The sequence below is a fragment of the Myxine glutinosa genome, chromosome 14 (genome assembly GCF_964187855.1).
Source record: "Myxine glutinosa chromosome 14, kmMyxGlut1.1, whole genome shotgun sequence".
Classification (NCBI taxonomy): domain Eukaryota; kingdom Metazoa; phylum Chordata; class Myxini; order Myxiniformes; family Myxinidae; genus Myxine; species Myxine glutinosa.
This window is the reverse complement of record NC_136274.1, coordinates 18,625,858-18,637,900: the sequence shown is the minus strand read 5'-3', so window position 1 is coordinate 18,637,900 and position 12,043 is coordinate 18,625,858. Positions and strand designations below refer to the sequence as shown.

At 44.8% G+C, this 12,043-nt stretch overlaps 2 protein-coding genes across 19 annotated transcripts in view; one reads left to right on the top strand and one right to left on the bottom strand.

The window, feature by feature from the left end:
- Positions 1–12,043, top strand: part of LOC137439459 (multidrug and toxin extrusion protein 1-like) — a 649,989-nt gene that overhangs the window by 299,174 nt on the left and 338,772 nt on the right. The window lies entirely within an intron of this gene.
- LOC137439463 (sodium- and chloride-dependent GABA transporter ine-like) overlaps positions 1–12,043 on the bottom strand; it is a 234,626-nt gene that overhangs the window by 74,090 nt on the left and 148,493 nt on the right. For all 9 annotated transcript variants that reach the window (XR_013621313.1, XR_013621316.1, XR_013621315.1 and 6 more), the window contains 3 exons: positions 7,385–7,488; positions 7,103–7,227; positions 2,613–2,725 (listed from right to left, as the gene is read on the bottom strand). Coding sequence is in view for 3 of the 9 variants with exons in the window: in XM_078767908.1 (XP_078624034.1) it covers positions 2,613–2,725; positions 7,103–7,227; positions 7,385–7,488 (342 nt within the window). In the remaining 6 variants the exon portion in view is untranslated. The remainder of the gene's footprint in view (positions 1–2,612; positions 2,726–7,102; positions 7,228–7,384; positions 7,489–12,043) is intronic.

Genomic DNA, 12,043 nt, shown 5'->3' with positions numbered 1-12,043 from the left:
GATGTCATCGGCGAAGCAGTGGAATTGGAGACCATGACGGCGGATTAAGTGACCGAGGGGGGACAGGTAAAGGATGAAGAGGAGGGGGCCAAGAACTGAACCTTGGGGGACACCTTGGGGGAGGGGAGCAGTGGGGGATTTGCAGTTATTGATGGAGATGAACTGACGTCTGTCAGAGAGGTATGATTTAATCCAAGAGAGGGCAGTGCCGGTAATGTTAAAGGTGGTTTCAAGTCGGGTGAGGAGGATGGTGTGATCGATGGTGTCAAAGGCGGCGCTGAGGTCGAGGAGGATGAGAATGTTGAGGTTGCCAGCGTCAGAGGAGAGGAGAAGGTCGTTGGTGATTTTGAGGAGAGCAGTTTCAGTACTGTGGTTGGAGCGGAATCCGGATTGGAATGTTTCATACAGGTTATTGGCAGAGAGGTGATGTTTGAGTTGAGTGGCTACAGCGCGTTCCAAAACCTTTGACAGAAAGGGTAGGTTGGAGATGGGTCTGAAGTTATTTAGGGTGTCAGGGTTTAGTCCAGGTTTTTTCAGAATGGGGGTAACAGCAGCAATTTTGAGGGATGGTGGGACGATGCCTGTAGACAGGGAGGAGTTTATTGTTGCAATGATAAGTGGAGAGAGAGCAGGAAGGGAGGCCTTGACAAAGCTGGAGGGGATGGGGTCAAGAGTGCAGGTGGCAGTTTTCATTCCGATGAGTTCAGAGAGGTCTGTAGGGGAGACTGGGGAGAATTGAGACAGGGGATGGCAGGATAAGAGGGGGCAGGTGGTTTGAGGGGGAGCGGGTGCGGCGGTGGTCAAGCTGTTGTAGATGTTTTCAATTTTGCGTTGGAAGAATGAAAGGAAGGAGATGCAGTTGTCTATTGTGAATGACTGGGTGGTGGTGTTCAGGGGGCTGAGGAGTTTGTTTATTGTAGAGAAGAGTGCTTTTGGGTTTCCGGAGCCAGAGTGGATAATTTGAGAGTAGTAGGCGGAGCGGGCGCGGGAGAGGGCATCTTTATAGTGTTGTATGTGGTCCTTGTAGGCCTGGGAGTGAACTGTGAGACCTGTTTTATTGCGGAGTCTTTCAAGTTGGCGAGCACGAGTTTTCATCAGGCGGAGTTCAGGGGTAAACCAGGGAGCAGAATGGGTGAAAGAAACTGTTTTGGTTTTTATAGGCGCAAGTTGGTCAAGGCAGGAGGAGAGAGTGTGGTTGTAGTAGTCAGTGAGGTCAGAAGGGGTGTGGAGGTCAACGAAGGGAGAAGTGGACATTTTTTCAGAGAGGGTCGATGAGAATGAGGCAGGTGAAAGAGCGTTTAGCTTACGGAAGTTGATAGTGCGATAATGCCTTGGTGCTTGGGTGGGGATGTTGATGGTCAGAGTGATGGCTAGGTGGTCAGAGAGAGTGAGGTCGGAGCCAGAGAGATGGTGCAAAATTAGTCCAGTAGAGCAGACAAGGTCCAAAATGTGACCACGGTTATGGGTAGGAAAGTTGACATGTTGAGTGAGGTTAAAGCAGGTGAGTAAATCAGTGAAGTCAGTGGTTAGCGTGGAGTCAGTGGAGTCCATGTGGATATTGAAATCACCAAGGAGGAGGATTGACGGGGAGAGGGAACATAGCTGGGTCAGAAAGTAGGAGAAGTCAGACAGGAATGATGGGTGTGGTTTGGGAGGGCGGTAGAAAACAGCCATGACTGACTGTGTGTGACCAGAGAGTTTAAAAGCCAGGTGTTCAAATGATGGAGCAGAAGAGATGGAGATGAGGTTGGTCTTGATGTCTTGTCGGTGAATAACGGCAATTCCACCACCTCGGCCCTCCGAGCGTGGTTTATTGATGTAAGAATATCCATTGGGTGTGGTGAGGTTGAGCGTGTAGTAGTCCAGTGGTTGTTGCCAGGTCTCAGTGAGACAGAGGTCATGATTGAAGGTCATGATTTTGAATTTTAGACATTTTATAATGTTTCATCATTACTCCACGAAGGTTAGTCTGATCGGAACAGATTTGCCCTCTAGATAGCATAAAGTACTAGACCAAGTCGCATTTATGCTTAATTTACATCATACCCCTCTGAGTTAAAGGTCAATGTCAAATGGCGCTCTGAAAAAAGACACATTTTTTTGTCAGCACTCAAATTTGCAAATGCAGAATCTCAAACTGCATGGCCTTCCAATATGTCCTTGCATCATAATAAGGGACATTCAGGGATGTTGTGCACATTATATTTGATTAATGTCCTTGACCTACTTTTTTCGGATAGTAACCTAATTAACCAAAACACCTTTTTGATCATAACTTGAATAATTTTCGTCCGATTTTCATGATGTTGAGTTTTATGGACATATTGTAGATGGGGACACATTTTCTTAATTTACACTCTATCACAAAATATTAAACATCAAGGTCATATGACGGTCCAAAAAGAAAATGGTCATCATTGGATCGCTGGTGCTGGGGGAGGCGTACCCTTGACGATGATGATGTGATCGCATATATCTAGTTTTTAATTATCTTCTCTTTTTTATTTGGAACTCTGACTTGCATCATCATGTAGGAGTGTTGGTATGGGAATGGATAGGGTTATTGATTTTTTTCCCCCCCTTTGCCCAAGGATTGTTATTGCACAGGTTACCACAGAGTCGATGCCCAGGCAGAAGAGCATGAAGAAGAAAGAGACGGCCCAGACGGATGCAAGTGGCATTGTTGAGAGCACCTCTGGGTAAACCATAAACACCAGGCCAGGGCCTAAAAGTATGCATAATTGATCATTAGACATAATAGAAGTAATGATATGTGATATGGCAATAACAATAACAATGCAATAATGACAATAACAAGGAGTTGTGATATGCACAACTTTAGGAAGAGGAGAAAAAGTCAAGGGGAGAAACTTGTACACAGTTGATGGCTCTTTGGATTAAAATAAAATGGGATTTATTTTTACCTTGTATAGAAGGACAATACTTGATTTATTGATGAGAAATATTATCAAACTTCCACCTAGATATATTAAATATGAAAATTTCTGATTCTACCGACTCCTCACTGGCCTATCTCCCCCAGCTCTCTCTGTGCTCTGTCCCCCAAATATTCCTACAGGTCGCACAAGATCTGCCAGCAAGCCTCTTATGGTTAAACTGCCAAAATCAAGACTCTCTGCTCACCTTCACTCCTTCATTCCTCTTTTCTCCCGCCTCTGGAACAAACTCCCTCACTCTCTTCAATCCCACTCCTCCCTCCAGGTCTTTAAAACAGCTGTTCACCACCATCTCTTATCCTCCCCAATCCAAAACCTTGATCTTCTCTACCACCGTTAAAACACCCCAAATCCACCTCTTTCAATCCCAAACTTCTTTCCTGAAATTCCTAGTAGTGTTCATTTAAACACCTTAGAGTTCATAGTGTTCATTTAAACCACCTTTAGAGGCCATTTTTCCCCGCAAGCGGGGGTTGGCCTTTTTCGGGGACCGTGGTTGTTGTTGTTTTTTGGTCCCCTTTTTGAAGCAATGTTTTACGGCCGGATGCCCTTCCTGCCGCCAACCCTTTTTGTCGCCTTTTTACGACAAACAGGGAATTACCAGTGAGCTGGTACTCAATTTGCCGACCTCGGAAGGATGACAGGCTGAGTCAACCCCTCTGGCGTTCATTCAACGATCGACCGCGCTTCAAACTCAGGATCCTAGGATCCCAAGCCAGCACCCTAACCGTTAAACCAACACCAGGCAACTCCTACATACCATAATTTACATCTAACCTGCTCCAATGACATTGGTGGGTGTGAGGGGAGGGGGAGAGGATACTAGGAGGGTGTGGTGAGTGGGGTACAATGGAAAATTGTGTACAGTGCCTTCAGAAAGTATTCACACCACTTGACTTTTTCACATTTTTTGTTGCAGCCTGAATTTAAAATTGATTAAATTGAGATTTTTTTGTCACTGATCTGCACGAAATACCCCATAAAATCAAAGTGGAATAGCTTTTCTTTTTTTTTCTTTTTTTACAAAATAACTAAAAGAGAAAAGCTGCATTGGAGGTCCTCAACGCCAAACAGGAAATCAGATCCGTCTCCCTTGACATAATGTAACTCGTGCCTTTTCTCTGGTTTGGTACAATGCCGTGCTCACAAAACTGTCCTCTTATGGTTTCCATGGAAATCTCGCAGACTTTTCTCCTGTCGTAGTCAAAGTATGGCTCTGAATGGAATTCTCTCATCTCCTCTTCCTATTCAGGCTCGAGTTCCTCAAGGTAGTGTTCTGGGCCCTGTGCTTTTTCTGGTCTTCATTAATGATCTCTCCGACTCTCTGGAAAATCCTCTCTATGATTTTGCTGATGACTCCGCTCTCTGCCGCTCCATGTCTCAACCCTCAGATCCGCAGGCAGCACAGCCTCTTCACTTTCTGCAGACTGGGATAAAATCAAAAAATGGTCAAACAAGTGGAACATGTCTTTCAATCCTGACGAATCTCACAATCTCACTATGTCTTTCTGAAAAGACCATCTGGAAAACCCTCCCATCTATATTCTCAATAATCCTTTTGAAGAAGTTCTGTCACTCAAGATTTTGGGTCTCACTATCTGCCATAATCTTTCCTGGGAAAACCACATTTCCAAGCTGGCCTCCAAAGCCAGTCACCAACTGGGCATCCTCCATCGTGCGAAGTCCTTCCTTGGCACTTCTGAGCTCCTCACCATATACAAAGCTTTCATCCCCAGCTCAATGGAATACTGCTCTCCCCTCTGGGCTGGTGCTCCTGCCTCACTCCTAGCTCGGCTTCATGCTGTGGAAACTAAGGATTTTAGAATAATTGGTATATCCCACGAAGAAGCTGATTCTGAAGGCCTTTCACTCTCACCTCAGTCAGGTTGGTGGTTTTTCTGTCTTCTACCGACTCCTCTCCGGGCCTTGCACCCCTGCTCTGACGGTGTTGTGTCCCTCAAAGGTGATCTTAATTTCCTCCCCGTACATGAGAAGCAATGGACTACATGCGATAGCTTCCTGCTAGTAGGTCCTGTAGGCCATCAACAGATATGAGAGATGTTTGCCCGAGTCGTCCTGGTGAGAGGTGTTGAATAAGGTCCTATTAAGTAACACCATCCCATCGGTTTGGGGTCTTTGGAGCATTGTTCTTGTTTTCCAAATTATTACTCCCGCCAGGGAGTAATGCATTCGATCGTGTCCGTCCGTGTGTGTGTGTGTGTGTGTGTGTGTGTGTGTGTTCGTGTGTGTGTGTGTTCGTGTGTGTGTGTGTTCGTGTGTGTGTGTGTTCGTGTGTGTGTGTGTTCGTGTGTGTGTGTGTTCGTGTGTGTGTGTGTTCGTGTGTTTGTGAACAAGATATCTGGAAAAGTTCTGACCGGATTTGGATGAAAGTTGGTGGGATGATTGCCCTTGGGATAAGGAAGAATTGATTAGTTTTTGGTGAAGCTCAGAATATTATTCCCTTTCCAGGAATTTTTTGAAGGCTTTTTTACCATTGGAAGATGGGGCTCATTTTTTTTTAACATTATCTTCTATATATTCTATATTTAACATTGTGATATGAAAATATATCATATTTGTTGTAAATGTAGTTTAAACTCGTGGTTATGCGTTAGAGCGGTGTATTTTTTTTTAGCAGCGTCGTCTTCAATGTTCATTTTTTTTCTTCTTCTAATAAAGACATATTCTGTCATTTTAAAACCACCAAAGTGTGTATTAAGTTTCCCGTTTCATAAAGTATAATGCTTTAAAAGTTTTTTTTTTTTTTTTTTTTTTTTTTTACCTTTTACTGTTTAAACCCGTTTACCTTTTTACCTCAGAATTACCTCAATTTTTTACCTCAGCGAATGTCAATCGCGGTGTCAGTATTTGATGAACTTATAAAGACTTCGGTGACTTATAAGTGTGACCAGCATGTGCACGGGATTCTTCCCAGAAGAATGAGTGGTCGCATTAGCTTGCACGACTTAAAATGAGCGAGTTTTGTTTTGACGTTTGGGCCAGTTTTACATGTTGTATCCCTAAGAAATTAAACGAACGTTTTTCCTGGCTTACAATTATATTTGAAGTCACACATGCCTCAAAATACGCTCACTTATATTGAATTGAACGCTGAATCCGAAAATGTAAGTGAAATTGCTTTGTTTTTTTTTTTACATTATCTTCTATATATTCTAAATATGTATCTGTGCAGTGTCTGTCTTGTGTTGTCTTGTCTTGTGTTGTCACTGAACTACTCCCTCAAACTTTTGTGAAATCGTAAAATTCCAACTTGACCCACGGCGGGAGTATGCGCTCTACTGAGTGGCGTTCTAGTATTGTTGTGCATCCTTTTAAAGCGTGCATTAGTCATAATGTAAACCATGCTTGTTAAGAGACTGCACACCTCTAAACAACTGGTTCTCAAAGTGTTGCCGTTGGTCTGTGTGCAGCCCTTTCGGAATCACAGGCTGACAGACAAGTCCTGCAAGTGCCTGCACTCTAACACTTGCTTTAACACTGCACTTTAACACTTTTTAACTTCATGATTTGGGAGCGCAAAAACCTCCGGCCATTATCTGAAATAGTCTAAGACCACGAGGATGTATTGATTTCCTTGGTGGGTGTGAGGTAACGGGACCAACATTTCCATCACCACCCACTTAAGGGGGCCCTCACCTGATCGAGTTGTAATGAGTCCTCATCCTCCGTGCCAGTCCCTTTTTGATGGTGCAAGTGGTCCCTTTTTGGTGGTCATCCTCCATACCGATCCCTAACTCTAACCCCACCATTCGCAGCACCAGTCCTGAACATCATTCCCCAAGTTAACCCAGTGGAACTTCTGGTGAACCCAAGATGTTGTATTTTCCTGCCAAAATGTCTGCCGGGTGACTACCATGCACATGTTGTAAAATTGTCGTTTCAAACTTAGTGGGGGCTATCACCAGACATGAAGTTCTTTCAAAAAGAATGTTCACCCATTTGTGATACAATATGTTATCTTTAAATTCGAATGCCTTCCACTGAGCCAGGTATGCCTTTGTTTGCTCCCCAAAATGAGCTACTTCCTCCCCACTAGGTCTCTTACCTTCCCTTTTCAAATTGTGCACCAGTCTCAGCACAAGATCCTCATCTTTGGCTGTGCTCCAATTTATTGCTGAACTTACCATCCACTGCAATATTCTCCACCGGTGTATTGTACACATGAGACAAGTAACCCAGGCCGGAGAAGATGACAAATCCTGAGAGAATGCTCGTCATGGAGTTAACCAAAACAATAACCAGCACATCCCTGGGGAAGAGTTAATGATTGTTCAAGCATGTTGCATTTCATCAAACTGGAGCATTTCAGTTTCATTTCTACCTCATTTCAAGTCAGGCATGTATGTGATGTACACGACAATTATATTCGACATATTAAGAAGGTTTGTGAGAATTTTATACTTTACCTCAACAGGACACTGTTAAAGTCCTTGAAACTGGAAAATGATATTATGACACCTCCACCAATACCAAGAGAGGTGAAAATTTGACCTGCTGCCTGTATCCAAACCTGCACAATGACAAATAAAACCATGATTAGAGCCAAACAAGCAATCTAAAGTACCAACGATACTTATTGAATGCTTATAGACAAACACATTACTCTTGAAGAGACAAAGTGAGGTTAGATGGTCAACAATCTGCCAATGGATTTCTGGGGAGTTCTGGTCTTTCACACAGACAAACTGGGGACAGCACAGCCAAACGATTTCAATGGCTATTTATTATGATACAGTAGCAATCAGCAGTTAAAGCATTAAAATAGCATAAAAAACAGACATGTAAATGAAGAGAAAACACAAGTGCAGCGGCGTTCCAGAACTTCTACCGTTGTGGACTACACATTGTGTCATACAGTCCTCTATCCCACTGCTAAGCAGACTTCAGCTGTGTCACTCTCTGTCGATCTGGAATTAATTAGATGCTGGTGTGATAAATGGAACATGTCCTTCGATCCTGGAAAATCTCACTGACTCACTCTGTCCCTTCAGAAGAATTGTCAAAGTAACCCACCTATCTATTTCCATGATCAGCCACTGGAAGAGATTGAAATTCTAGGCCTCAACATCAGCCACGACCTCTCCTGGGCGAACCACATGACAAGGATGACCCCCAAAGTCAGCTGAACACTGGGTATGGTCAGTAGATTGATCAGAGCTACAAGATCAAGCTACATGAAGTCTTTCCTTGGAAAATCAGAGCTACTCACAGTATACAAGACCTTTGTCCACAGCTCAATGGAGAATTGCTCTCCTCTATGGGCTGGTGCAGCAGCATCACATCTGTCTCTCCTGGTTTCTGTGGAATGTAAAGCTCTTCAAATTATTGGAAGAGATCGCCAAGAACCTTTCCTTCAACATCAAGAAGATCAAGCCATCACCGGTTGTGACAAATTGTAAATCCCGCTTTCTCTCGTACCTGTTTCTTGGAAGGTTGTTCTTTCAACTCTGCTATTCGATGTTACTCAGATCTCATATACTTTGATTGGCTTAACAACATTCTTTCAACAACTTTGTGAAGTTTCTCCTGCCTCTTTGGACATGGATAGCCATGGACAGGCTTCCATTTTTATCCTTGATGGTGCACTTCCAGTTGGGTCATTGCCTTTTGCCCATGCTGCATGTTCAGTATCCACTGCTTGTTCAATATGGCATGAAACCAAGTATTATTTGCCTCCATTACTGCAAATCTGGTATCACAACTTGCCTTGGCGAACTTCCTGCAATCCGTTTCTTGGCCTGAGCAAAGCCAATTGTAATAATTAAAAGTTTTTTTCAAAGAAATGTTTTTTTATGGCTGTGTCTAGCCTTGAGCTCCTTGCATTCCCACATTCACCTCCTGGTCTCTATGAAGCAGGACCCAACAAGAGAATTGTGTCCTGTGTATGCACACACGTTTTGTGAAAAACCATTATCCAATGACTTCCCCATAATAACTAAAAACATTGTTTTTTGGGGGATTTTTTTGTCTACAAAGTCGAGGCTCGTGTAAGAGCTAACACATTAAACACAAAAACATAAACGGACACATAAAACATACAATGAAGGGAGCAGGATACAAGAGGGAGAGGGAGAGGGAAGCACACAAGCACAACAACAGTAGCGACCAGGGATGTCGGTAGATCTGTGGAAGGGAGAGGGATGGAGAAGGATGGGGGTGGGGTACATGGTATAAAGTAAATGAACACTACTAGGAATTTCAGGAAAGAAGTTGGAGATTGAAAGACGTTGATTTGGGGTGTTTAACGGGGGTAGAAAAGATCAAGGTTTTGGATAGGGGAAGATAAGAGATGGTGGTAAACAGCTGTTTTAAAGACCTGGGGGGGGGGGGGGGGGGGAGTGGGATTGAAGAGAGTGTGGGGGTCTGTTCCAGACGCGGGAGAAAAGAGGAATGAAAGAGTGAAGGTGAGCAGAGAGTCTTGATTTTGGCAGTTTCCTCCAGAAGAGGGTTGCAGGCAGATCTTGTGCGACCTGAAGGAATACCTGGGGGACAGAGCACAGACAGAACTGGGGGTGTTAGGCCGGAGAGTAGTCGGAAGAAGACAGAAAAACAACCAACCTGCCTGCGGTGAGAGAGAGAAAGTCTTCAGAATCAGCTTCATCGCGAGAGATTCCAATGATTCTGAAAGCTTAGGATTCAACAGCGTGAAGCCGAGCTACAGTGCATTCGTTTTGTGCGTTTTTTGGGAGATCTCGCGAGATCTTTTCGGGGCGGTCACGGTTTTTCGAAGCTGTTCCACGATCTTCACGCACGCTCGAAGTTAAGTAATTGTCACATTTGTATTTTTGTCAAAACTGTATTTATCTTACGTGTGTGTACCTTTTGCGTGTGCCTCGGAAGATTTATCGGTGTTAATCTTTCATACCTGTAAAAAATAGTCGAGTATTTCGTGCCACGAGGCCACGCGGCCTAGTTGTTGAAGCTTCCGCCCTTGAGGCCTGGTTCTCTCCGGGCATCCAAAGCGGTTATTTTTTCATTCGTGTGTTTGTCAAATTTAAACTCGTTATTTTATCGTCCATGCGTTATTGTTTGATTATAGTTAGTTTTGGTTTGAATATCCTGTCACTCGTAATTAATTAATCGTGTTCTGCTCGTGTGCGGCCTTGTAGTTGTACCCCCGTCGGTGTTTGTTAACTTAAGCGTGTTTTGCTTGGCTCTTAGTTTTTTCCCTTCTACCCCGAACATAATACTCTGCCTAACGTTCTAAATCCCCACCCACCCCGCCCCCCCCCCCAAAAAAAAACCAAAAACATTTATTTTCCTTTCTCCACGTGTACTGTTGTCTCATCCTGTATTTTCTGTCCAGGTGTGCTGTTCGCCCCGCCCCCATTATCTCCTTGCCATCCACCTTTTGCCCTGTTCACGTGACTCGTGGTGGTCCCTCTCGGCTCTCCCCCCGTTGGTATTTTGTGCATATAAGATTGTTCACTGTTCTGTTTAAATATTATTTAAATATGTTTAACCTTTCCCCTTCAGTGTTTTATTCAGTGGTATATTACAACACGCTGTTTTTCTTCCTATTTAAATGGCTTTTCTCAATTTCCTCTCCAACTCATTCCACTTCAAAAAAAAGAAATTCAATATCTTATACATCTCCCTCACTACATGGTCTAAATTGACATTCATTCCATCCCTCCTCCATCGTTCTGAATCGGATTGCTAACTTGAAAATCACAACAAACCCAATTTGTTATCAATGTTCGTCTTTCATTAATCATCCACTTTCTAAACTCCCCTCTTGCCCCTCCCATCCAAATCCCCCCCCCCCCCGTTGCACCTACACTCCCAAACTCCCCCCTTGCCCCTGCACTCCTGAACTCCCCCCTTGCCCTTCCCCTCCTAAACTCCCCCCTTGCCCCTCCCCTCCAAATCCCCCCCTTGCCCCTCCACTCCTGAACTCCCCCCTTGCCCTTCCCCTCCTAAACTCCCCCTTTGCCCCTCCCCTCCAAATCCCCCCCCTTGCCCCTACACTCGTAAACTCCCCCCTTGCCCCTCCACTTCTAAACTTCCCCCTTGCCCCTTCCCTCCTAAACTCCCCCCTTGCCCCTCCCCTCCTAAACTCCCCCCTCACTCCTCCCCTTCAAAACTCCCACCCAACCCCTCCCATTCAAATCTCCCCCCATACCATTCCTCTCCAATTCTCCCTCCTCCCCCCTCCTCCTCAAAGCTGCCTCCTCCCCACTTCGTCTCCCCTCTATCTCATACCTCCACCCCCCCCCCCAACCTTCTACTTTCCTCTGCCCCCCCTCAAACAACCCCTCACTGTGCCTCATCCTTTCACCATCAAACCTTTCATCCTCCTCATCCTTCCCTTTCTTGGAACTCTTCTGCAATCTCTGACACACTATCAACTGCTCTCCCTACCTCCCCCTCTCATCCTTCATCTTACCCTACTCCTCCCCTCCCTGTCCTGTACCCGATGCTCCCCCTCTCTCTTCATTAACGGTATGGACCTCAAACATCCAGGGCCTTCACTCAAACCTGACTGATCTCTCCATACAGGTTGCTTCTGACAATCCAGACTTGATCTGCATAACAGAGACTTTCCTCCTTCAAGATGTCTCTGATTCCTTAATATCTCTTCCTGTTTACTCCCTCCTCCGGTATGATAGACCTGAACCTCGTCCTGGTGGTGGGGTGGCTATCTTTATCAAAAACTCTCTTCCTCACTCTCCTTGCACTGCCCTTTCTCCTCCTCACCCCCAGGAGTACCTCTGGCTACGGCTTCCTCTCCGCTCCCACCTTTTGTTCATATGTGTTCTGTACCGTCCCCCAAACAGTGATGACTCCATCTACATTTCACTGTCTGACAACGTGGACCAACTTCTATCCACTCATCCCAACTCTCTCTTCCTCATATGTGGTGACTTCAACTGTCATCATGCCACCTGGTTGGGTGTGGGTTCCTCTCTCACCAGTCATGGCACCTCAGCAAAGGACTTCTGTGACTCACTGGGATTGACACAATCTGTCAATTTCCCGACCCGGATCTCAGCCAATGGAGTATCTTCTCTTCTAGACTTGGTTATGACAAACTTCCCTGCTAATGTCTGCTGCTCTTCTTC